At 52.0% G+C, this 25,164-nt stretch overlaps 1 protein-coding gene across 2 annotated transcripts; it reads right to left on the bottom strand.

The window, feature by feature from the left end:
- Positions 1–1,985: 1,985 nt before the first annotated feature.
- PDGFB (platelet derived growth factor subunit B) lies at positions 1,986–23,310 on the bottom strand. Of its 2 annotated transcripts, XM_053944175.1 has the most exons (8): positions 23,270–23,310; positions 17,403–18,296; positions 10,594–10,690; positions 7,290–7,373; positions 6,621–6,826; positions 4,766–4,907; positions 4,192–4,361; positions 1,986–2,979 (listed from the first exon to the last, which is right to left on the bottom strand). In XM_053944175.1, the coding sequence occupies exons 2-7, from the start codon at positions 17,556–17,558 to the stop codon at positions 4,225–4,227; spliced, it is 822 nt and encodes a 273-aa protein (XP_053800150.1). In that variant the 5' UTR covers positions 17,559–18,296; positions 23,270–23,310; the 3' UTR covers positions 1,986–2,979; positions 4,192–4,224. The 2 variants fall into 2 exon arrangements, with proteins under 2 accessions (XP_053800150.1, XP_053800149.1); XM_053944174.1 differs by lacking the exon at positions 23,270–23,310 and having other exon boundaries at positions 17,403–18,371.
- Between the last annotated feature and the right edge of the window lie 1,854 nt (positions 23,311–25,164).

Genomic DNA, 25,164 nt, shown 5'->3' with positions numbered 1-25,164 from the left:
GGGGATTGTGATTTTGCCTGTGTTACATTCTTTGGGGCAGATAGAGCTCACTGTTACTCCCTCCCTTTGGAGGATCTGAGAAAACAGGTCATCACCCCAAAACGAACCATGTCCAGCAAGGTGCACACCTGTGAGCATCAAGCTTGTCATTTAAGGACATCCTGGATTACTCCTACACACTGATGTCCTCAGGTTCATCACTGCAGCACAAGTCTCCACTTGGGTCTGTGCTCCCCACAGCTGAGCCATGGACTGAGGGTGCTGTGCATGTGCTCGGGGGATGCCAAAATTGAGGCACAGGGCAGCACCTGCCTTTGCTCTCCACAGCATGGCACCCAGATCCAGATGTGTGACACCTCCCTTGCTGGGAGGAAAGGGAAATGCAGCGGCCTTCCTGACCAAGGGAAGGACTGCTGTTGTCTAGACGATGTGACTAAGGAGGAAAGGGGCCAACTGTTTGTACAGCTTTGGGAAGCGTAAACAGCACCGACTGTCCCAAGCCCTTCAAAGCAGAGGAATCTGGAGATGGGATGAAAGCACAGGGAAATTCTGGCCGGGTGTCCTAGCTGAGCAGCTAAGGAGAAGGAGACCTCTTCAAGAGAAAAATCCCAGCACCTGAGTCATTTCAAACCAGCCCAAGTGAGGACGGAGGAGCACAGCATGGCTGGCCTTGGGCAGGGCTGTGCATGGGCTCTCAGGACTTTCCCAGCTTTGGTTGCTTCTCTCCGCAATCTCAGAACAAGTGTCCTGAAAAGGAAACTGGAGGCCCTGAAAATCCTGCTGTGCCCTGCAGTGAGCTAGTTTGACCTCTGCTTTTCATTCAGCTCACAAAAGAAAGAGAAAATGCTGTTCAAGAGGTGATTCCTTTTTTTTTTTTTTACAACTTTAAATACAGTACTGAGTATAAATTAATCTTACATTTTAAAAAAAGCAAAAAAATTAAAATAAAACAAAACCTCACCATATTTACAAACCAAAAGAAACAGATTTTGGAACAGGGTAAGAAAGTGTCTTAAGACTTGAGGGCTTGGGGCTGGAGGGAGGGAGCAACGTGCTGCCTTGGCAGTGGTATGAGAAGTGCTCTGGGCTTGCAGGAGGTGAGGCCTGGCTCCCTCCACAACTTGTAACAGCTCCCAGGCTGTGGCTTTGGCTACTTTCCCCATCTCCCTAGAGAGCTTTACCCCAGAACAGGGGTGTGCGTACGAGGGGAGAAGCGCCATGTGATTGCTCTGGGCAGGCATTTTCTTCATGTATGCAGCACCCAGAACAGCACAATCCAAGACCCTGACTCCAAGGTGATGCTGGGAATTCCCATCATGTGTAACAGTTCTGCTAATGGTTACTGACTATTACCTGTGCAAAACCAGCCCTTGCCCACACAGTCCTCCTCCCTCCTCGAAGACGGCAGTGGCCCAGGAGGGACTCTGCAACTGACCCTCCAGTTGTTCTCTGAGTCCTCCTCACTTAGAAGAGCTCATTTTTGTCTCAGACAGCTGCTGCCAACTGTGAAGACCACCCTCATTTCTTTCTCTATACCTACACAGAGCTATCCACATAGTGGATCAACTTTCAAACTAAGTGGGTTAGGAACATTGGCAGGGAAAGATTAGTGGAGGCATAGTATGCAGGACATCCAGGAAGGGGTTAAAAACCTCATGGGAATGACATGATTCTGCTTTCAAGACCACAGAGCAGGCAAGGACAGCTCACTGAGATTAAGTCATGCTTCTAAGTTTGGCTGTCCTTGGTCTTGTTGTGGTGCCACTTCACCTCCTGCAAGGAAGTTGTGCTGAGGGGGGGGGGTTGGTATAGAGTGAGAGAAAAGGGCAACAAGAAAGAGAGAGATCAGATGATGCCTCTGCCTGCCCCGTCCCCGGCCTCGCAGGCACATTGCAGTATCAGTGTGCTTTTCTGCCAGCCCAGCGAAGCCGATGCATGCACGTGCCTCTGAGCTTCCTGCCACTGGGGAATGAAATCCATTTAAGAACATATATATATATTTTTTTATATATGTATGTATAAATACACATACACACGCACACACATGCACACGTATATATATATATATATATACACACACACACATATACACACGCACACATCCCGAGTGAATTTAAAAAATAATTTGAGTCCGAGCCTGGAAAGTTGAATTCTCCACCAGCATGTGCAAAGATGGCTCTCCTTGGCAGGGGCCGGGGGCGTGGAGACGATTCTGCCACCTTGTGCTCCTTCCCCACGATCCAAACACCTTCCAGTCAGCACCAGGAGCAGGGGAAAGAGGGAGTGGGGGAATGCATTTGGCTTCTTTGTTTTGTTTCTTTGCTTCTTTGTTCTGTTCCCCGAGATGTTGTATACCTTAGTGGTTTTGGTTTTTCTTTTTAAAAATAACATATACACACGCACATTAAAAATATATATCTGTCCAGGTAGGGCGGTAAAAGTCCTTAGTGCATTTTCCATCATTGGTCTCCGCTCGCAATCTGAGATTTGCCTGTTGCCAAAAGGTAGGTCCAATGCAAGAGCAGATCTCAGCTGGGCCCTTCCAGCCTTACCAGAAGCATGAGAGAAAGGGAGAATATTCCCCTTCTGGCCTCTGTCCATCTGTTTTTCTCCTTCTCTCAGAAGAAATTGGACCCGCTTTCCTTTTCACATTTTCCATCCTGTCCTTCGTAGCAGGGAAGGAATTGTCCTGTTCTCATTGCAAGTTGTGGCTGTTGGCATTCACGGTTTTATTTGTACTTTGTTCTTTTCTCATATATTATATATATGTAGGTCATCCTTGTCCTTTTTTGTGTGTGTGTGTAAAACTTCAAAATTATACTAATAAATGAAAGGGAGGCTTTGGTGGGAGAAGGTCCACTGATGGAAAGGGAAGCACCAATTGCCGTCTGAATCAGACGTCGAGGCAGATGGACAGAGAGGAAAAGTTATCATTCCAAGGACCCCATGGGGGCTATACAGCAAATATATTAAATAAACCTGGAAGTGAAACAAAATCAGACACAGCATTAGAACACGTAACCTTTTTCCCCCTGCAACTCCCCTCCTATCCCCTTTTTTCCTCTTGTGCCAAAGAGCCAGATTAGAAGCCTGGGAGAACTTTTGACCTCCTCAATTTTTTTTTTTTTTCCCCTGAACAGCTTGAGCCAGAGCTGAGATTTGCATGGGTTTGCATAATTTCTACCCTGGGAACTTTAGGCTGGCCAGGAGAATCCTGGGATAATCAGAGCCCTTGTAGTGCTAAGCGTGGGAATCCCAGTCTCAAGACACTGCTCAGTGCCCCTTGTCCCCAGCTCCTGAAATGCCACACATGGAAGCCTGCTGTCCCCTCTCCTGGGGTGAGGGGAAGTGAATGTGAAGTGGTGGCCTGGTCTTATTCAAGTGGCTGTAGCAGAGCTGGAACTGCTGAGCTGTGGGCCAGGGCTCTCCCTGTTAAGCAGTGTCACAATTCAGCTCCCACCAATCTGCACCCTGACACTCTTTCTCTCTTTTCTGCACTTCTTCTTCTCATGGGGAACCAAGGCTTAGCCTCCTTTAGCTTGTACCAGTGAAATTCTTCTGATGATGAGGGAATTACTCCTGTTTACACAAGTCATGGAGAGAAGAATCAGAGCCTGGCCTGACAAAGTCCAGATCTCTTGCCAGAGATTCCAGTTCTCCTTTCCCCTAGTATGACCTTTCTCATGCACATAGGTTTCCCTATAGGAGAGTGATGAACCAGAAGTGTTGCTGCTTTTCAGTCTTTCTGCCAACTCAAGTAAAGAAATAAAATGAAAAGGGATCCCTAGAGCAACATTAATTCTCTGTTTTCAATGGAGAACCAATAGAGAAACTAGAACAGTAGTTGCTCCACAGAAGAGATGAATTATCTGGACCCCGAGGGGATTTAGGTGTAGTGAGAAGTCAGGCTTGTTCTCTGCCTGAAAGGGAGGCAGAGAAAGGAGGGGGCAGGGCCTGAGAGCAAGGATGGCTGCAGCATGATCATTCCAACTTTGCGAAGTTGCAAAGAGCCTTAATTCCATAAATAGAATGCACATGCTGGCACCCAACCTAGTTCTTCCTCCTCCTTCAACCCAGGTTTTATCTTGCAGCAGCCTCACACTGAACGAGTGGCCAGTGGTGTGGGAAGGGGCCCAGATGCCATGTCCCAGGAGGACATCTCTCCCAAATGGAAAAGCAGCTCACTGTTACCTGCCTTGTGCTCTCTCTCCCCTGCCAGCACTTCTATGCTATGAGGATTTCTTTCAGCACTTTCTTATCGTTGACATGCTTGTACTTCTTATGTTTCCTCTTCTGTGTCGGCGGCCGGCGTACTCGCCGCCTCTGTGAGACAGCGGCTGTGGTGAATGCCGGGGACAAGCCTGCCAAAACAGAGGGGAGAGTGTCTGTACAGCCAGGGCCAGACGGCTCCTGTTGAAATATCCTTCTCCACACACTGTCAACAAAGAGCTCTGCAACAGCAGGGCCACAAGGCCTCTTTCTATTCTTCTGTTCCTTGTCCTCTGTTCTCCACAATTTCTGCCTTCTCCCTTTTCCCACCATGCCCTTCCCCTCACCTCTCACCTTCCCCTCCTTCTTTTCTCTCAGTTTCAGCACCTTCCTGGCAGGAATACATCCTGGGAAAGGTCCCTAAGCTGCTATAAACCAGCGAAGGCCCTTGGGATTGACTGGAGCTAAGCAGATTGAAACCATGGGAGGTCTCTTTTCTCTCTCCCCAGCCCTCTTTTCACACCTCCCTTCATTCTACTAATGCCAAGATCCTTACGCCTCTGTTCACGTGGCCCTGGACGGATGTTCCTGGGGGGTGGTCGGAACACGGCTTCACACCGACACTGCACATGGTCCTCCAAAGGCACAACGACTTTTGTGAATTTTGGCTTCCTCTGGACAAATTCAATCTTGTTCACCTATTTGCAAGAGGAAGGCAAGAAAAAGATTAGTACAGCCATGGCTCCCACTCTGTAAAATTAGTCAGTGTCAGTGTACTTTAACCTGCCTTTTTTCCTAAAGGCTCAGAAGGCAGCTTACAGAGCTTACAGAGCCAAGCTCAGACTCAGGGGTGGTGTGTATGGGAGACAATTCTGAACATGGGAGATAATTCTGAACAAAGCAGCAGAGCAGACCCAGACCAGGCAAGTTTCATGTCTCTGGTTGGTTCACCCGATCCTAACTATTGCCAGAGCTTAAGCAGTATGACTGGTTGATCAGAGACAGAAACATGGAACATGCAGGACATGCCAGCCTGTTTCTAACAGATGCTATGGCAGAGACCTGGGGCAACCAGGATAATTCCCACAGGAACCTACAGGAAGGGCAACAGGAGAAGAACTCAGGTCTGAAGCAAGCTATCGCAGCCTCACCAACTCTGCTGAGGCCTGTCTGAATTTGTCTCAAGCTCTTTAATAACTCATAGGGCTGAAGACCTTGGCTCTTCATAGGAAAGGCGGCACTCTGGAAATTCCCCCGGACTCTCCACCAGTGCTGACTCAGAGGGAAGACTCATTGCTCCACATCCCACTACAGGGCATAAGATTTCTAGGGGGTCCTCCCACTCCATCAGCAGCCAGGCCTGACCCCACTCAGCTTATCTAACAACTCTGTGGTCCCTGAAGTGCTCCACAAGCTATAAATACTCACTCTGCTGTGCTGGGATGGAATTCCTCTAAACCCACTGCCCCCAGCAGCATCCCTCACCCAGCGCCAAAGCAGCCAGGCTGTTTATCTTTCCTTGAAAGCCCACTCCACACGCTTCAGACCACACGCTGCCTGCTAGACAAACACTTCCAGCCAAACAATAGAGAGACCTCTGTCCTCAAAGAAACCATTTCCAGGTCACTTTTTCAGGCTGGCTTTTGACCTCTCACTTGTTTTTTTCCAGAAAAACAACTCCTGCTCCCCGCCATTTTTTCCTCATTCAGCCTGGCTTTTCTGAGAAAGGAATTTCCTGATGAAAAGGGCTGTGTGTGAATACAATCTCTCCCAGCCAACCTCTGCTGCCTGCCTGGGGGAGTCTCTTATGGCTCAGGCAGAGGATTAGTACGGGATGAATATTATTTTTAAACAAGCTGTCTAGGAGGAAGCTGTGAGGAGATCACTGGTAGCTGTGAGGGGAGGATCAGAGCAAGAGGTTAGCTGTCAGGTGTCTGCTGGCTGATGGAGCAGGTCAGAAGGTAACTGTGGGCTGAGAAAGAGAAGCTGTTCCAGAGCACATCTTGGAAAGAAGCTGCAGCAGCAGTGGGGGGATGGAGACTGACACTGCAAACCCTCCTCTTTTTGCATCAAAACCAGTTCTCGCAATGAAAGCACCTTGTTTCTTCTGCTTTAACACAGCAGACGAGGCCGTCTCGAGCCACAGGAAGGGCCATGGTGTGGAGCTGCAGATGGGGACAATGCCCTGTAGCTCTGCCTGGTGACAGTCCCCAGCTGCTGGACAGCACCAGCCCTTCCAGCAGCTGGCATGGAGGTCACCTACGCCAGCGGCTGCAGCACTGCATGGCCAGCGCAGCGGGGACAGATGGCTGCATGAGCCCAGCACCTGAGACTTGCCCGTGCTTGGCTTTGGGGCACGAGGACGGCAGTGGGCGGCAGGAGGAGGGAGCAGCGGTGGGCGCGTCCCTCACCTGGACGTGCCGGACACGGATCTGCGTGGGGCGGCACTGCACGTTGCGGTTGTTGCAACACCCGGAGCAGCGCTGTACCTCCACGCAGGGCGGCCACACCACGAAGTTGGCGTTTGTGCTGTCCACCATGTTGCGGGAGATTTCAAAGACCACTTCCCGTGTCTTGCACTCCGCCAGGACAGCTGTCTCTGCTGCTGCCAGAGCATCTACAGAGGGCCAAGAGAGAAACGGGATGAAATGGGCTTTGCAGCTGTCACCAACACGCCACAGCCACCTCTGCTGCAAGTGAAGGACCCCACAAGGCTCTCACATGCACAAGCACACACAAATATTCTTTCTCTTTCTCTCACTCCTCCGGCTCTCTCCCTATACAGAGCCATGTGGAGGAAGCCCCAGTACAGTGATGCTTCTCACTGCAGCCCAGTGAGAGGTGCAAACGAGCGCTGTTTGGCTTGTTAAGGCAGAGCAGTCCACAGAAGTCCAGACTCCCTCTCCTGCCCTCCCAGGGTGAAGCACCCAGCTCCCATTCCAGGCCCAGACCCTCGTTTTTATGCCTCCACACATTTAGGTGCACTATAACCTCTACCCCTACATCTGTATCTCAGACACATATCTGGACCACCCACAGCTGCTCCCCAACAATCACAAGGTGCAAGACCCCCAGCTCACCTAGGCTTCGTCGCTCTCGAGACAGGGCCACAAGGTTTTGATCAGGCTGAGATGCATTCAGGTTCAGGCTCGAGCTGTCCCGCTCTGCAAAGCGGAAGACATGACCTAATGACCTAATAGCACCAGGTAGAGGCAGGAGAAGACAGCAGACACTTGTGCTCAGATCACCAGGCAAAGTGCAGGGACATGGGATAAGCCACGGACCCAGGACCTCATACTAGGTGTAAATCCATAAGCAAGGTCACAGCTGTTCTGGGACACGGACACTCTTTGCTCAGACTAGGCAGCTCAGAGCAACAAGCCTATCATGAAAGAGGGGACCCAGTCAGGTCTTGGAGAGGAAAACTCCAGCTCAAGAAAGATAAGGCTCATGTCAGGTGTCAGAGAGGAGTTGTCTTTCTGGTGTCAGAGGGATTCAGATTGGCCAGCTGAGACCAGGTTAACACCAAGGAGGATCAAAGACCAGATGGAACAAGCAGAACACTTGGTATTTAACACTCAGGTGCCTTGCTGGGATGGCTTGGGACTGGGAGAGTTGGGAGGTGAGAGGGCTGGTGAAAGGGAGGATGGGTGGTAGGTAGGGTGCTTGCTTTCTCTCTCCTAGCTCACCTCAGCTGCTCTAGGTTAGAGAAGTTTTAAGACAGAAGAACAGAAAAATAAAGTTAAAATTACTTTTCCTCTAGACTGCTCCAAGGTAAGAGGCAGGATCTGGAGGTGGTTCAGTCAGCGATGGGAGAGGAAGACCGATAGCATTCAGGCCAGCCCTGAGCCGTTCCCTCCCACCCCACTGCTTTTTCCCATAGGAAGTGCTGAATAGAGAAGTGCCCATAATCCCCATGGAGCACTCGAACACGCAGCCCCTCCTGAGCTCGGGACAATGGCTGCGCTCGAAGATAGCTCCCACCCAGCCACAGCTCTTTCCTTCTCTAACCTGCTTTAGCAGCTGAAGGAAACTGAATGGACGTCAGCATCAAGGGAGCAATTTTCTTAAAGGGAATTAGGGGCCAGTGGAAGATCTCTGTTTATCAGATGTGTGGTGGAGCAGACTTCCCTTACCTATCATGTCCCATTCCTCTTCCTCAGCCCTGCCCTAGTGCATAAAGGGCCTTCTCATAAAGGGAAGCAGGGACTTTTCTCCCTGCTCAGGTCTCAAGCAGTTGCTGATGGATTTGGGGTGGGTGCACAGAGGCTGCATTCAGAAGGCAGGAATCATGTGCCTGTCAATGAGCAGTCAGCATCTACGTGTGAGGTGGACAGACAGACACCCTTTAAAGTGGCTGGAAAGGTGTGATCAATTCTAGGCACCATTTGTCTCACCCTCAGGCAAAGTCCTGAAATGAGAACTGGTGGATCACACTTTAGAAGGGCCTGTAGTTCTCTTTGGGCTAGAGAAGGTGTCTGGATGACTGGTTTACATGGGCAGCCACTGCTTTGTGGGCAACCACAGTTAAGGAGATGACTCCCACTCTACACACTTCTGTTGCTGGGTCTGCAGTAGTGCCCAAGGTCAGGAGAGGACTATCTCAGCCCATCTGCCTCCTGGAGCTGCCTCATTCTGGCTCCTTGTGCTGTCAGTGGAGGGAGTCAGCTGTGACACACACAGGGTACACAGACAGCACAGGGAATAGCTCCAGCCACTTTGGGATTATCTTGCTCACACACTAATTTGCTAATTCCTCACAGGGCAAGCGAATGCCAATGCTCCTCAGTCAGTACCTGGGAACAGATGAAAGCCACGGGGTGAAACAAAGAAACAGCTTCACAGCACCACTTTTCCCTTCCCTGACCAGCCTTCCCTATCTGGGACCTGAAGTGAAACCAGTGACCCAAAGCTCTGCAACCTTCTCTCATACCCCTGGGCTTCTGGAGCCAACCAGATAAGCCCATTTTATTTCCTAATCATGAGGTTGGTTAATAGCCACGATAAAGATGTATCTGTTCTTTAGACACTGGGCCACGACAGATTGGATGCATCTTCTCAGCTGCTCCTTGCCCACCCCTCCATCCTGTGGCATTTCATCAAATGAAGGTGGGGGCTGCCTTTGGTGCACAAGTTGAGTTGATGAGAGGAGAGAAATGGGGGCAAAAAAATACCAACAACTGTTGACTCAAAACAAATCTGTTGAGAATCATGTCCCTCCCTCCTCTATGTTGTCCTTCTACACCCTGGATCAGTACTGAAGACATCTGGGGTAGGGGGGGACCAGCCTGGGACAATCCAGCAAGGCTAATTTTGGAAGTTGCCCCATTGTGTGGCTCGTGGACAAGGAGGAGGGAACTGGTGAGGGCAGGGAGTGGCCCTGGCAGTGGTGGGGAGCCTCCTTGCCTCTTTCTAAGACAAACAATAGCTGAACGCAGCTGGTGCCCTCCCCCTCGCTTTCCCCCCCTGCCCCTCCAGGGCCGTTTTGAAAGGCAGCGGGAATGCTTTTGAGACTGCGCCAGTGGTTGGACTGGCATAGGAAACAAAAGCAGGAAATTCTGTTCCCCCGTAGATAGTGTCTCGGCAAGGATTACAAAGCTCAAAACAGACAAAACACGAGAGAGAAGTCGAGCTGGGGGGGCTGGGGGACGACGGGCGGGAGCAGGGTTAGAATAGAAAGGAATTTGCTCTGAAGAGACCGTTTATAAATAAATTCCTGGGCCAGCCCAGCCGCCGTGGCGCGTGCTCCAGTTCCCACACGTGCCGACCCCTCCACGCTTTGCCGCTCCTGCTGCTCACTGCAGCCAGCCCTGGCCAAGTGACCCCAAGGCCCTGCAGCCCCCGGAGCTCTTATCTACGGGCAGGAGGTGAAGCGACGCTACCCTGACTTAGCCCCTGCCCCGTAGCTCACCCACGGACACGTGCTCTGCTGCTCTCATCCTAAGGGCCTCTGAGAGCCCGCAGCCTTTTGTGGATGCCAAACCTGGAAACCCACACAGCCCTTTCCTCCTCTGTCACCGTATTTCCACCTCCCATTTTGCAGCCTCCTAAACTGATCTTGTCCAGTTCAAGCCCTGCTGACTGAGCATCTCCCAGGGTGAAGAATGGGGATCTCAGTTCCTTGCACTCACCTTGCCCATATCCTACCATTTTTGGAAGCCAGTGTCCAGACAGGAGATCTAAAAAAGCATCTAGCTGCCTCTAACTCCCATAAGTTTCAGGGGGACTAAGTCTGTAAACAGCCAGGTCTTGGCTCCTGAGTGGTTCCTATATTTATAATGAAGTCTGTTGATAGTGTGCCCGCTGAAGAACAGAATATCCCCTCCCAGCCCCCCCAAAGACTAAATTAAAAATAGAGGAGTGTTTGGCGGAGAGGAGATTTACCTACGGAGTCTATCCGCAGGGCACGCTGGAGGTCACTGATGGAGCGCACTGAGCTGCCACCCAAAATCTCATAAATGTCTTCGGGTATGGGGTCCCCCTGCCAGACAACAAAAAGAAAAGAAAGGGAGAAACAAGCATTAGAGAGATGATCTGCAAATACTGGCTATGTCACAGAGCAGGAGCAGGGAATCAAGCATGGGGGAGACATGACAGAACCAGCGAAACGCGAAGACGTGCATTGTCCTGTGTTGGCTTTGAAACCTTGAGGGCTTTATTCCTCATGAAGACCTGAACCTGAAACCTAAACAAAAGCAAGAGAGACCCTCTTGCAGCCTCTCACAAAGCTGTCAGGAGACTAAAAAAGCCAAAAAAATACCCAGGCTGTGCAGCAGAGCCCTGGACACTATGCAAGCAGCCAGCAAAGCTTCCTTCTCTGGTGGTGTATGACTTCTCCAGGTGGCTTCTCATTCCTGCTGCCTGCAGTAAAGGCGTTTTAACAGACTTCCCTTACACTATCAGATAAAACCTTCCTAATATTTCCCTCCGTTATGAAACTCCTTCACGGGCTTTGTCAGTTATCGTGTGTATGTGCGTGTGCGAGCGCGTGTGTTTTCAAACCACAGAGGCCCAATAATATACATCATTTGCATACTCTTTTTTAAGTAAAAAAAAAGGCGGGGGGTGGAGATGAAGATTGACCTTCACGGCTGAGGCTGCCCCAGCGTGAGCCCGTGGTGAAATGACAAAAGCTGCAGGGAGGTGATGGGCTCAGGAGCTGATTTGGAGGAAGATATATATGGGAGTTTGGATGTCATTGCACACCAGCATGAAAAAACCTTAAGTAAGAGAAGGTTTAGTAACATCAGACAATGGGCCAAATACAGAGTTTGTGCAGGCAGGTGCAGTGCCCTGAGTCTCTTGGGAATTTTACTCTGGCACTAGGCTAGAGCAGGCCCCAGTGACAGCACTTAATAAGAGTACAAAGGAGTGGTGTGGGAAAGCAAGTGCTGATTAAAACATACTTCCAAAAGGCTAGAAAAAGAGAAAGAGGAAAGTACTGGCCAAAGTGTTTGCTTAGCTCCCAGCTCTCTTCATTCAGGGCTACTCAAGCGGAAAAGCTGCTCTTTCAGCCGGGTGCTGGACGATGTCTGAGGCGCAGCCCTCCGCATGTCCCTGTAACTGAGAGGAGAGCTTGGCTTGTGTGCCTGTGAAACGCAGGGATTTTCGTGTGGGTTTTTATGGACAGTTGGTGGCATGTGTGTGGTCCTCCTACTGTACAGCTATTCCCTCCCTGCCTGCGTTCAGTGCAGAACATTTTCCTTCCATTCGCATCAGAGAAAAGCCACCAGGCAGGTGGCTAAGTGTTGGCTTTAAACCTTGAGAGCTTTGGCCCAAACCTGCAGCCACTTTTGGATGGCTGCTTGAGCCTGGCACTCTCTCACACATGCCTGTCCTTGGCCACCCACCGTTTGCTTCCATAGTAGGACAACAGGAGTGCTCCCTCCTCAGCCCTGCCAGACCACCCTCTAATACTATAACTTTAATTGGGATGCAGTGATGTGAAGGTTGTTGCAGCCCAAGGAGGCTCAGAAACCTCCTGAAGAGAGCTGCAGAGCAGACAACATCAGTGTCCTAAACCTCCACAGCCAGATCCACCAGACAGCTTCAGTCAGACCGAGCTTTCCTGCCCCGCTCCATCCCTGTCACTGCCACATCTCACCACAGATCTGACTGTCTGCCTGCAGCAAAAAGCAGATATTACATCCCCAGGCATTACTTCCTCAGTCTCTGAGGGAGGGGGAAGCAGCATCCGTGATGAATGCACAGCAAGAGAGAGACACTTGTATAATTCAGGGATCACTGAATAGCTGTGAAATGAAGATGCCTTCTGACATCTCCTGCTGTGTGAAGAAGAGAGGGACCAACAGCCCAGTGCTGGAGAGGCTCTGCAGCACTTCCCTGCCTTGTGCCATACACATTTACTGGAAGAGGGATCATTTGCAATTCCCAGTACTTGCAGTCAGAGCTCAGTGCTGGGTGGTGAAATTGCAGGCTTTCAATGTTTGCACCTGTCAGCCAAATGCGTTTGTGTATAAATGCTGCTCTGCATGGATGCCTCTGGACCTTCCTGACACTTAATACATGTAGGAAATGGAACTTTATTTTAAACTCTTGCACTTGCTGGGGGGAGAGCGTGGGCAGGTGTTACGAGCCTCAGACTCGGCGACTTTGGAAGCGAGCTGGGAGGTGTCACCTTGCTAACTGAGCAGGAGGAACAGATAGGAATCAGGGATTGAAAATGCAGGCCCTCAGGAGCTGTACTTCTGGTGACTGCCTGTAGCAATAAGCTCCACTCCCTGCTCACGGCAGCAGTTTTAGATGCCAGTTTTTTCTTGTTACAGATACTACCAGCATGGCTATGGTGTAACACCAGCCCACATGGCTCACAATCCTGTTCTCCTCCCCCATTTCTGTAAGGCAGCTCTGCCAGTGACAACTGCAAGCCTGTGAAGCTCCTTACTTTACCCTTGTAAACCAAGGCCAAGACTGACCTAAGAGCTGCAACAAACCTGAGCTGCATGCCTTGTCCTTGCTCCCTCTGGGGTCTCTCACTGGGATCAGCCATGCCTCTGGCCCCTGCCCCAGCCCTGTGCCTGGGAGGCTCTGAGATGGAGCGCTGCACACATCCAGACTCGGGGCACTTGTGGGATGAGACACAGGGAAGCAGAGGTCCATCAATCACCTCCACCTAATCCCATGAGGTCAGAAGGTAGAGGAGCATTGAGAGAGGTGGGATCCCCAAGAGACCAGCCCAAGCAGCTGGTGCTTTTCCTGCTCAGCAGCTCCTCTGGAATTATTTGTCTAACACAGGTTAACAATCTCCTTTTTTAACTGTGCGGCAGATCAAAGAAGACTTTTGTCTCAATGGACTCTTGGCTGGCTGTCAAGTGCCCCAAGGCCTGGCCTCGTATTCCTGCAAGGCCCTGAATTCTTAGAAGAAAGTTTGTTCTTCCCTCCCTCCTTCTGCTCCCCAGTTCCTGACTCTGACTCTCCCCTGAGTTGCAAGGGCACCCCCCAGTCTGCCAACTCCTTGGCAGGACATTCACTTCCCTTTCTTGTGCTGGTTGCTGGTGCTTGAAGAGCCATGGCACATCTGACAGAAAGCAGCAGAGCAGCTGCTGCCTGCACTGTGACTGTTGCACTGGAGCCTCTCAGCACATCAGCTTTGCTCCCCTCCTCCCAGATGTCCAGCAGCACTGTTTGGCCACTGTATATAAATGCAGGTGCAGCAGCTCCCCTGTTCCCACTCCCCACACATGCACTTTCCCAAAATCTGCCTCCTCCCTAGCAACACCTCCTCTTGCTCTGGAGCTTTTTCCCAACTTATGCTTTTGAGCACCAGGGATGATGAAAGGTCCCCTTGTCATCAGAAGCTGCCAAGCTGGTGCAGGGAATACAAAGTGCTGTGGTGTGCACCCTCTGGCAAGAGTTTCACAGTCTTGTCTGAAGGTGTGTCTCTTGGTAGGTACAGAGGAGGAGCAGGGAGCAAAGATTGTGCAACCAGCAGGGAAGGCAGACTCTCAGGGCTCAAAGAAATCAGACAAGGATACTCCTGAGGTGAGGACTCCTCCAGTTGCTTTTTCCAAGCCGGTGCTGCTGCACATAGAAGAACAGAATGGTGTCAGCAGCACCAGTTTGTGAAGGGCAGGGAAGCACCCACCTATTCACCCCTCTGCCCAGGAGAGGAGAACTTTCTGAGCACCTCCACACCGACCATGGCAAGGGATCTTGGCAGCAGGGTCTTGAGTGATCAGCCAGGCAAAACCCACAAACAAACAGCATTTTTTAATTCCCTCTGAAGCTGATGTGTGGACCCTGAGGGGAGACTCCACCGCATTCCCTGGCAGAGGGCAAGACCAACAGCACCTGCCACCAGCACTCCCCCGGCACAAGGCTTCCACCCTTCCAGCACCACTCCTGGCTACAGAGGGACCCTGACCAATGCCTGCCAGAGTACTATGCAGCAGGTACAACCCTCTTCACATGAACCCCTTCCACTTGGAATTATGGTTTATGTTTCCCCCTCCTTAAAATAATTAAACAATGTTTGATCTAGTCCGTGTTCCTAAAATACAGCCAGACCCACCCACCCTTTTTCCATTTCAAGGGGGACTCCACTGCTCCTCCACACTCACCCCACATCTCCCCTGCGAGGGCTGGAGGCATTTCCACCCCCGGGGCTGGTTGTGTACCAGCAGCACTGGAAACAGCACAGGAGCCCTGTCATTCCCCCCTGCTGCTGCACATCAGCTGACAGTGAGAGGGAGGCAGGGACGACTCGCCTGGCTCCTTCCACAAGCTCACCCCAGACGTGTCATCCATCCCAGCTTCCACTGCTTTGTCCTTGTCACTGCCTCGTGCTAGGAAGACTAGGGAAGAACGCTGGAGCCTTGCAGCAGGAAGATGCAGTGGGGAGCTGGATCGAGGCTATAAGCAAGCGCCCAGCCGCACCCCATTCCTTGGGAATTCCAGAAAGCGCTGCCAGTGGGGCTTCACCCCGGCACAACCACGGCTGGCTCAGCCCATCTCTGTAAATGTTGCAAGGCAACTATTACAGCCCGTGGGGCAAATGCAAATAGGTTTAGCATCCTCGCTTCCCAACTGGCAAATACCTTCCCGCTGAGGCTTGTACTCCCTCCGGCTGGAAGAGCTCCAGGGCCCTCCAGCTCCAGATGGGTGTGATCAAAGAGGGAGAGGGACTCAGGAGGCTCCATCTCTTTGCTCAGGGCCTCTGCTGATCTGGATAGCTACTGCTCCTCATGCACTTTCTCCGGCACAGCTGCGGAGGAGCTGCAAGCCCTATTCAGAGGATGACTCTGGTTCAGCAGACTGGTGGGAGCTGTGCTGTGTGTGCCTGCTGCAGAGGGTGCAACACACTGCCCTCAAAGTTACTGTGAGCACTGGCTGCAGGCTGAAGCATCTACCCAAGCAGAAACGTTCTTGGTTCTCCTGTCACACAGTGACAAATATCACAACTCCTCCCATGAAACCTCGGGCCAGAATTACCAAACTCTAACTCTACTAGGCTGTCACAGAGCTGTGCAGTATTTCAATCTGATTATGGCAACTGAGTAACAGCTCTTTGGGATCAGACACTTCCACCTTCACCCTTCCCCAGTGCCAACCCTAGCTGATGCTTCATGCTGCATGGGAGAAAGAGATCTGAGCCATCCACAAAGGAAATACCATCCTCTGACCAAAACAAGCATGACCACTGGGTAGCCCACAGCTCTAACTGCTTCCTTTTGTGGCTTGGGCAAGGGCAAATGGGCCCACAGCGAGGTGACGTGATGCTTTGCACCCAGCCTCTTCTTTGCCATCTCACAAGGGGTGCACCCACTTACCCAGCTCAAAACTGAGGAAGGAAAAGAGAAAAATTATGCAAAGAAGGGAGGGTTTTGGTGGAAGGATATTTCCTGCCCCTGACAATCAAGCTGCAGATCCAACCCACAGTTTTGCCATCTTAGGTGGAGCTGAAGTGGGAACCCAGCACTGTGTGGGAATGTCAGGGGCTTTCTGATCCCCTCAATCTGCATACAATCAGATGATGAAATGTGACAGCAGAGGTCAAAGGATTTGGGGGTTTGGGGCTCCTTTTCCTCAACCAGGGCTGGGGATGAGGCATCAATTTCCACATAGGGAAACCGAAGTGGGTTGGGGTGTTTGTTCAAATCCACCACCTGGCCCTTACCCTCTGCTCGGCTTCTTCCTGAGCAGCCCATTCAGGACTGCAGGGTACGATGCTTGCGTGACCGTGGAAGCCCAGCAGGCAGTCACCTCCTGTCTCTTCCCCCGGCTGGGCACACACTTTGCTGAATGACCACGCCACTCGGTGTCGGTGCCGTGTCTCTACTCACACGGTCCCTTTCCTCCCCCTTTCCAAAGCCCCACGCCCTTGTTCCACTGCCCCCCTGGGCAATGCCAGGGTGGATTTCACACTGTGCGTTATTCCAGAGGTGTCAAGAGTCCCGGTCCCTGCTGCACCCGCACCGCCGTGATGCCAAAATCACGGGGTGGGGTGAGAGGTTCGAAGGAGCCAGCACCCGCCCCGGGGTGACAGCCCTGGGCGAGGCAGGGCAGGAAGCTGCGGCTTCCCCGGGGCTCGCCAGCAGCATCCCTGCTCTCACATTAACCGGGGCCGCTTCAGCCTGGTCTCCCCTGGCCCTGGCAGCTGTGGGCAGAAACGGGGGTGGGTGTATTCCCAGGGGAGCCCCCCTCGGCGGGCCCGTCCCGACGGGAGCGCCCGTTCCAGAGGGGTGCCCGCTTCAGAGGGGTGTTCACTCCAGAGGGGTGCCCGCTTCAGAGGAGTGTTCACTCCAGAAGGGTGTTCACTGCAGAGGGGTGCCCGCTTCAGAGGAGTGTTCACTCCAGAAGGGTGCTCACTGCAGAGGGGTGCCCGTTCCAGAGGGGTGTTCACTCCAGAGGGGTGCCCGCTTCAGAGGGGCGTTCACTCCAGAGGGGTGCCCGTTCCAGAGGGGTGTTCACTCCAGAGGGGTGTCCGCTCCAGCGGGCGCTGCCCTCCGGGAGGGGGGCAGCTGTCGCTGCCCGCCATTAGCGCGGCCGGGCCCCGCCGCAGCTCTTCCCGCGGAGCGGGGCCGGGACCGCGCCCCCGCCGCTCCGCGCCGCTCCCCGGCCCCCCCCGGGCTGCGCCCGCCGCACCTGCGGGCCGGAGCCGCCGCCGCCGGCTCTCCCCCAGCGCGGGGCTGGCAGCTCGGCAGCACCGCCCGCTGCCCGCGGCGGAAACTCACCTCCATGCGGGCCAGGGGCAGCGAGAGGATGAACGCGAACACCACGCCGAAATTCATCCCGACTCCAGGCCCCGCCGGCTGCGGGCACATGGACGGCGAGCCCCGGGAGGGAAGCGCTTCCCGCAGACAGCCCCGCGGCCGCCCGACCTCAGGCATCGAGGGCGCTGCGCGTTCCCATGTCCCCTGCGAGCCGGGAGGAGGTGGGAGAGTCGCAGTAACCCTTGGAAGAGGACGTGGAGGTGGTGGTGGTGGTGGTGGTGGTGAGAGGAGACCGAAGTAATTCTCGGTGATTTGTCTGCCTCTGCGCTATCTCATAAGCCCGGTGGGAAAAAAATGCAGTCCCTCGGAATTATACACATCCGGAGTCCGGGTCCCCCTTGCCACAAGGGATGCTTCAGTGGTGCCTTTGGCTAGGTGGTCCACATGCTATTCTTCCTCTTGGTTTTCTTCCCTTTAAAAAAAAAAAATGTGTATCTGTAAAAGCTTTTACATGCAGGTAACAATGTCTCAATGTTCTTAGAAGAAGGTGCACAGAATAGTAACTAAAAGGAAAAAAAAAAAAAACTTTTCCAAAGTTTGGTGTGAAATCCAAATAATGAAATCTTCTTCCTTAAGTTGTCCTCTTCTTAAAATGCTCCTTTCCTTCCTTTTTGCCACTTGCTTTTTAGAGAAAAGTTGCCAGTGTACACTGAATTTTTTCCCTTTACATTAGATTCTGGCTCGGGTGCCTTCTTGTTCCAAGTGTTGGCACTTTGCTTGGACGGGAGGTTTGCTTTGGGCTTGGAGACAGGTGAGAGCAAATGTTTTTGCTCTGGGTTGTGAGTGTGTGTTTGTGTGCGTGCGCTGAGCCTTGACAAGCCTCAAAGTGGAGCCACTGATGCTGCCTCCCACAATCTGTTGCAACAAGAAAGGAAAAACAAAAAAAAATGCAGAAAAGGTAAAATTGCAGGAGAGGTGAGTGAGCTGACGGATCTTTATTTTCTGCGAGCTGTAAGAGAGACTAAGCTGGCACTCGGGGCTGCTCCTTTTATGAAGGAGAGGAGATGGGTGGAGCATAACTTGCCATCCTCCTCTTGGCTGGGTATCAAGGAACAAATCTAGTGAGGGAGTAGCAGTTCATTGCTGACAAAATAAAAAGTGTGTTAATTTAAATGATAAATTAATTAAAAATGACTAATGCTGCAGCAACCTGTATAATGTGGCTTTAATATCGCGTGAGGAATAGGGACAGAAATTCCTGCCTCCTCGGCAAGAGATAAGAAGAGAGGAGTTCCCAGCACGGTAGTTTGTTATTTTTTTTGGCCCCAGGTTCTTGCTGTTTCAGTCTGGAGCACATTTCTCTCAGATCCACTCGCTGCCTTCCCTGCCCTGCTACACCACTAGCTCCAGGGAGAGAGATGACTTTAATATCTTACATCTCTTTCTGTGCAGGGGAAAAAAAGAAGCCAGAGAAATTTACACGTTGCTATAAGACAATCTGGTGTTGCTCGTGGCACCCGGAGGTATTTTGCTGCATGATTATCTCCACAATGTAATAAACATCTGAAGGGAAATTAAGCCAGCAGATATTTGCTGTGGGGGGAGAGGGATGGGAAGGGGAAGGCTGCTAACAGGTGAGTTCAAGAGTCATATCCTATTGAAAAAACACCCTCTCACGTACATACGAGTGATCTCCCGGCGCCGACTCGCACACTCACAAAGCACACTCCAGGCACGACCAGGAGGGATCTCTGCACCATCTTTGTGCAGGCTCGTATCCACCGATACATTCCTGCACCGTCATGCACCGCAGGCGCTCGGCAGGCGTTCGCTCTGAATCCCAAGCATCTCCCCTGCTTTTCCTATGCTACGCACACGCTTCTGTTCGAGCCGCTCGCATGCACAGCTACGTGCAAATTTTGTCTCATTCACACATCCCTGGGCATCCATGTGTTCTCCTTCACTCTCCCCCTCTCTCTTCCCTTCTCACATACATACACCCACTGGCATACCAGTGGCCTCATCTCACAGCATCACACATGCTCCCTTACACTGTCTGGGTGCCTGTAAGTCTCCTGCAGCCAACCCTCTCTAGAACACATGGTCTCGCACCAGCACGCCCATTTGCACCATCCAAAGTGTCTGAGTGCAGGAGGAGCAGCCACTGGAACTGAGTGAGCAGCAGGCAGCCCCCCAAATGCTCCTCTGCAGCAAGCACCTGACAGCACATCCCAGCTTGGCTAGCTATGCCCCTGAACCTGACTTTGGTCTCATGGATGTGGGTGTTGGTCAGGAAGCACAAGGACATGAGGAATAATGGGGGTCCTCCATATAGCTAGCTTAAAATAGCCTGGGTCCTCTGGGGCAGCATGTCAAGGTGCTCTTGGGTCACAAGGGATCACCTTCATTCACCATAACCCAGAAAAAGAGTGGGCAGACTTCTCTATATTTGGGGAGCTGGTCAGAGCCATGTCAGCTCCAAAGCCCAGGCCATCAGAGGTGCATGAGTGCAGGGATAAGGAGGGTCCTGGGAGTCCCTCAAACCAAGTCTCAAGTGGCTCGGTTCCAATATTGGAGCTCAAGGGGGAGGAAGTAGAAATGCAAGGCATACCTTTGCTCATTTCTACCGCCAGAGACCTTAACAAGACTTTATCTTAGATGCTCCAGCCGTGATAGCCCTGTCCCACCCCAAATTCCTCAGGACGCTCTTAGAATTCCCCTCATTCTCCATCCTGGCCCGCCAGCAGCGTACCAGCCATTTAAAGTGATGATAATGGAGCTGCAACCCTGATGTCCACCTGGGTGCTGAAACACTTTTTGAAATCTGTAGAGGGCTTCAAAAAATGAGTTTTAAAAGGGCCTCAGTCCTTTTCACCTCTTTCCAGATGGCACCAGCCAAAGAAACGCTGTAGCCTTGGGCTCCTTAGCAGTCAGCAGGGGAAAAGGTGAGGATTTGAGAAGTCCTTCTATCTCTGTAAGAGCTCTGGGGACAGCTGGGTCCTGAATTTCCATAACTTTGTTACATATTTAAGGTTCCCAAGGGGTCGGTGGAGACCCAGGTGCCTTTTGAGGATCTCTGCCCTCAAATAAGCTGGCGTGGCTCCACCACCTTCACGCCACCTGTGTGGGGAGTCCCCCACGCTGTAGTGGCTTCCTGGTCAGGACAGAACAGCCTGCATGTGGGAGGGCTGATCAAATTCTTCAGCAGGGAGAGATAGTGCTGCCAGAGAGGAGAAGGTCTCAGCAGAAAGCTAGCAGGGACTGCTGCAAATTTCTTGCTTAGTAGCAACAAGAGCTGCTGCAGGGCCTGATTTTGGGGGGGATATGGGTGGTGTGTTTTTTTTTTTTTTTTTTTTTTAATATCCGGCTCTATTACATGCTAGATGGGATAGAAATAGAGTTATTTATTTTCATGTGGATGATGCTGGGCAGTTTTTAGAAGCTCGACATCAGAAACAAAAAGCTAATCCCTGTTGAACCTCCAGACAGCAAGGAAGAGGATGTTTGGAATTTGACTAATCATCTACCTATGACCCTGCCTGGAAATAGAGCAAAGTGATACTCAAGCTGCTCAGGCTTCAGTGGTTTTTCTGTTTTTAAGACAGGGATAGATTTTTCTCTAGTGATGTCTTTAGACTGGCTGGGTCAGTCTCACTGGCACTGAGTGTGATAGGAGTGCATGCACCTAAAACTGCTGTGCCTTGGGCCTGCTGGGGGCTCCTTTGACTCTCTTACTTCTGTGAAATTAGTTTGACATCTGTCCCACAAACCCCTAAAACTAATGGGGATAACTAGATCTCCCTCTCACCTGGCCTGTGGGGTAGGCATGCAGGTCTGCAGGGCTACTGGTGTCCCAGATGTCACAGGATAAGAGTTTGAAACCACCATGGCATATATTGGGAAGGTATTTTGAGGGAAGCATCTGGACCATAAAAATGTCCCTCCCATTAGAGCATCATGACTTGACAAGATCTGGTTGCAACTGTGCTAGCTGGCAATGGCCCCACAGAGAAACCACAACAAAACAAGATTTCCTAAGAGCTTGCACCAGGGTTTCTTATTAAAACACTTTCACCACCACTACAGTTCTCAAACCTGCAAACAGCTGAACTCATCTCCCTGGTTATTCTCTTATCACTAGGAAGGAGAGCAACACGTGTCTGAGGACAATAGGCAGTTCCTTGCTGCAAGGCTGCTGTCCCCTCATCTCGTGTTGATGGAAAAAATGATCGTACTAGCCACCATCCACAGCAGCATGAACTGAGGGGTGATCTATTTTTTTTAATTTATTGCATATTTTTTTTCAGAGGGGGTAGGTAGAGAATTATGAAACAACAGGAAGAAAAACAGGGCTTACAATGGAAAGCAAGACTCAGTCTGAACAGCTGAGGTGTCTCAGCCTCTCCATGATGAATCCTATTTTGAAAACAATCAATGGAAAGAAATTAGGAGGTGTTGACAGCCAACGTGTAGTCAGCCCGCCCACTCAAGGTATCTAACTTAGGTGCTGCTGCTGCTCCGGTCTCTAAGTTCAGGAGAAGGATGAGCAATCCCTGCGCCTACGCCGTGGGGCTGCCACAGCCGTCAATGGAGGGGAGACGCCGCGGCACCGAAACGAGGCACCTGGAGTAAGTTTTACACCTCGTTTACACCCGGAGATCCGTTCTGTGGGCGAGTTGGTTTTGCACCACAGCCCCCGATTGAATGGGGTTTATCCCGACTACCGCAGGTGATAAGGACAGGGTTACTGTGCGTAGCTCACGCTGTGTTTTACAGCATTTGCCCCAGAGGTGCTGACATGCGAGCTGCCTCGACTTCCTAAGGACTGAGTTCGGTTTAATGGAGGAAGAAGGGGGAAAGAAGAGAGACCAAAGGAAGGAGACAGAGACAGTCAAGGAGCTCGGTGTTTGTATTTGGGGCTGGAGAAAGGCAGAGCCTCAGGGTACCCAGGGCTTGCATAATTTGCCTTCCCGCCCCTGGCACTGGCAGGGAAAATGCTTTCCAAGGATGAGCAAAACCCTGACAGAGCCAGTGGCTCCAGGGGAAAGGGAAGGTGTCACCTGGGGAGCAGGCATTTGATGGGACCTGCCAGGCTTTCCCTGGGAACCACCCCCTCTGCCTATCTCTCTTCGTCAGAGGGATTCCCCCAGCCCCTCACCACCTCTTTCATCTCACCCATTCCTGGCAGGAACCTGGCAGAGAGGAGAGGATGGGGAAGGGGGACGAGCATGCAGACACATGCAGAGCCCAGCCCCTGACAACGGCAGAGAGGGAGAGGGCTCCTGTTGGCTGTGCCTTCCTGCCCCGTGCTTTGAGATGAAGGAGAAGGCAAAGGCATTTCACATCTCTGCGGATGTGCAGCTCAAGCAGGATTCAAAGAGAAAAGGCAAGGCTGGGGGGCACCGATTTCCCAGCACTTTCCCGTGTGCACACACGTTCCTGCATCAAGTGGGGAGGAGGGGATGCAGCCTTCTCTGATCATACTGCCATATATTTCTCCCCCACCCCAACCCCCAAGTTTAGGGTAGAAGGGAACAATTTCCTTACACTGGCAACCATCCATTATGTCTATGGATCTGCTCCCCACCCCATTCCCCCTCTCTTTCCTGTTTTGATGAAAGGAAAAAATGTTCTGCTTTCCTTCTTTATTTTTCCAGACTGGTGAATAGCACTCGAAAGGAATTTCTCTCCCTCCCCCCTTCCCCTCTCCCAGTATAATAAATATATATGTATGTGTGTGTGAACACACCACACATCGCAGGTCATCTGTTGTTTTTCAAAAGGCATATACTATTTTTGTTTCCAAATTGATTAGGTGGGCACGGTCCCCCTTTCCACTGACACCACCCCAAACACTGCTTCCCCTGCCCTCGCCCTCTGCCACTCACCATGTCCCCATCCTTTGCCCCCGGGTCTGCATCGAGCGGTGGTGGCGGTGGCAGCAGCGAGAAGGAAGCTTTGCTGAGCTGAAGTAAAAATAGCCCCAGCAGTTACTCAGCTCAGAACGTAACATGACTCATGTGAAACGAAGATGAGGGTCGAAAACCAAAAGCAAGCGGCTCTCCCCCCCCCGGCCCCCGCCACCTGCTGTTGCTGCTCACGTCACAGAGCAAAACCCACTCAAAGTGCTCCTCGCTGGGGGTCAGGGCATCAGCCAAGATGGAAAGCCCCGCTTGTGCTACCTGCAAGAACCGGTCCTCTTGCCTGCACCCCTCTGGTGGTACTGACACCAGCAGCAGGCGGATTTGGTGATGCTGCAGCCGACTTTCAGCTCATTTAACCTCTAAGCTGCAGGCCCTGAGCAGAACTGACATCCCACTGACACAGTGGGACCGAACACTCCGCAGCGGCACCCTTGTACCAGCAGCACAACAGCACAAATGCAGCCAGGCACCCCAGCTGGCTGTGCCTGCCGTGGCCTGAGCCTGGAGAGACCAGCAAGGTCATGTCCACCCATAGCCCACCCTGCACCCCACCCCTGTCACTGGGCAGGGTGCCCCCCATGCCGTGTGGGGGACAGCTTGTTCCCTGGGGCGGGTGGGAGAGCGGCACGCCTGACCTGGCAGGAGGCAGGCCGCTGCTATCTTCTGGCCTGTGTAATAAAGGAGGGAGTTTAAAAATAGACTTTGAGCTGCAATGCCGGAAAGGCAGTGAGACGTATAGAGCGGGTGTGTGTTTATCCTACACGCCCTGTGCCTGACGCCCTGCTGCCACGGGGACCTGCCCCAAAGCAGAGCCACAGCTCAGCGCTCACGGCTGCCCGCCTGGCCTGTGAGTGCGGGGCTGAGGGGAGCCCTGAGCTCTGCCTCACAGGTGCCAGAACTGCTCAGAGGTGCGCACCCACCACCCCATCCCAAAGCCATTTGGAACTGTGGGACACGCACCTCTCCCCCATGCCAGACCCACATGATGTGTGGCTCCTCCACCCCTATATATCCAGACAAAGTGGCATCTCTCAGGACAAAGCCTTTCAATAGATCCCCTGCCCTCTGCCCTCTCCTGAACAATGAGAAATCAAGGAATATTGTCCGAACTGAATAAAAAGATCTAAATTTAGAGTGTCTGATGTGTTCTTGGTTTCCTGCCATAACTCCCCTCCTCCCCGTCCTCCCTCTTCATTGCTTGCTTAGCCTTATGCACAGAAAGGTTTCTGATGGGGTGAGATCACCACCAAGACCCTGTCTCCCCAGTGATGAGACAGAGGGGAATTCCAAGTTTGACTCTAGTCTCTGTTTTTGTAAGACAGGGAGGAGGGGAGCACACTCGTTTTTTCCTCACCACCTTAGATGTGCAGAAAAGGGAGGGAAACCTAAGATCAGGAGAGAGGAATCTCTCTCCCACTTCAGCCTCTTCATGTTATGGCCCTGACCTGCCCCAAGCACTGTCCATATGTTTCCATCTGCTTATGGCATCCTCTCCTACTGCTCTGCTCATGGTAAGTCCTCAGAGCAGCGCTGCCCCTGTGCTGTTCCAGCCTAGAAGCTCAAGCCTGTAGGACCCCCACTGCCCTCCCATTTTCTCCAAGAGGGCCTGGCTAGAAGCAAGAAGCTCAGAAAGAACAAATAAAAGCATAAAAAAGCCTGACACAAGCCCCAAAAATGCCCAGAGGGGAGGGAGAGGAGGGGTGTTATCCAGCAATGTGCTCCTGATGTTTAAACAAGGGACTCCCTTGGGCTCCTGCCTGATAAGTCTGGGTGTCAGGGGAATCTATTCATTTGTTTCCTTTTTTAAACAAAAAGGCCTTCCCACAACCACAGTGAGGAGGGAGCCAACACCTCTTGAC

This window comes from Vidua chalybeata, chromosome 5 (genome assembly GCF_026979565.1).
Source record: "Vidua chalybeata isolate OUT-0048 chromosome 5, bVidCha1 merged haplotype, whole genome shotgun sequence".
NCBI classification, from domain to species: domain Eukaryota; kingdom Metazoa; phylum Chordata; class Aves; order Passeriformes; family Viduidae; genus Vidua; species Vidua chalybeata.
The sequence above is the reverse complement of the archived record's forward strand: the minus strand, read 5'-3'. Positions and strand labels throughout refer to the sequence as shown.

Bases quoted from the DNA above. Each gene is read 5' to 3' on its own strand.
- PDGFB (XM_053944175.1), bottom strand. From the start codon at position 17,558: ATGCCTGAGGTCGGGCGGCCGCGGGGCTGTCTGCGGGAAGCGCTTCCC. The intron at 10,691-17,402 runs GTGAGTTTCCGC...GTTGTCTGGCAG, and splicing joins TGCCCCTGGCCCGCATGGAG to GGGGACCCCATACCCGAAGA. The intron at 6,827-7,289 runs GTGAGCTGGGGG...GGCCCTCTGTAG, and splicing joins TCGAGAGCGACGAAGCCTAG to ATGCTCTGGCAGCAGCAGAG.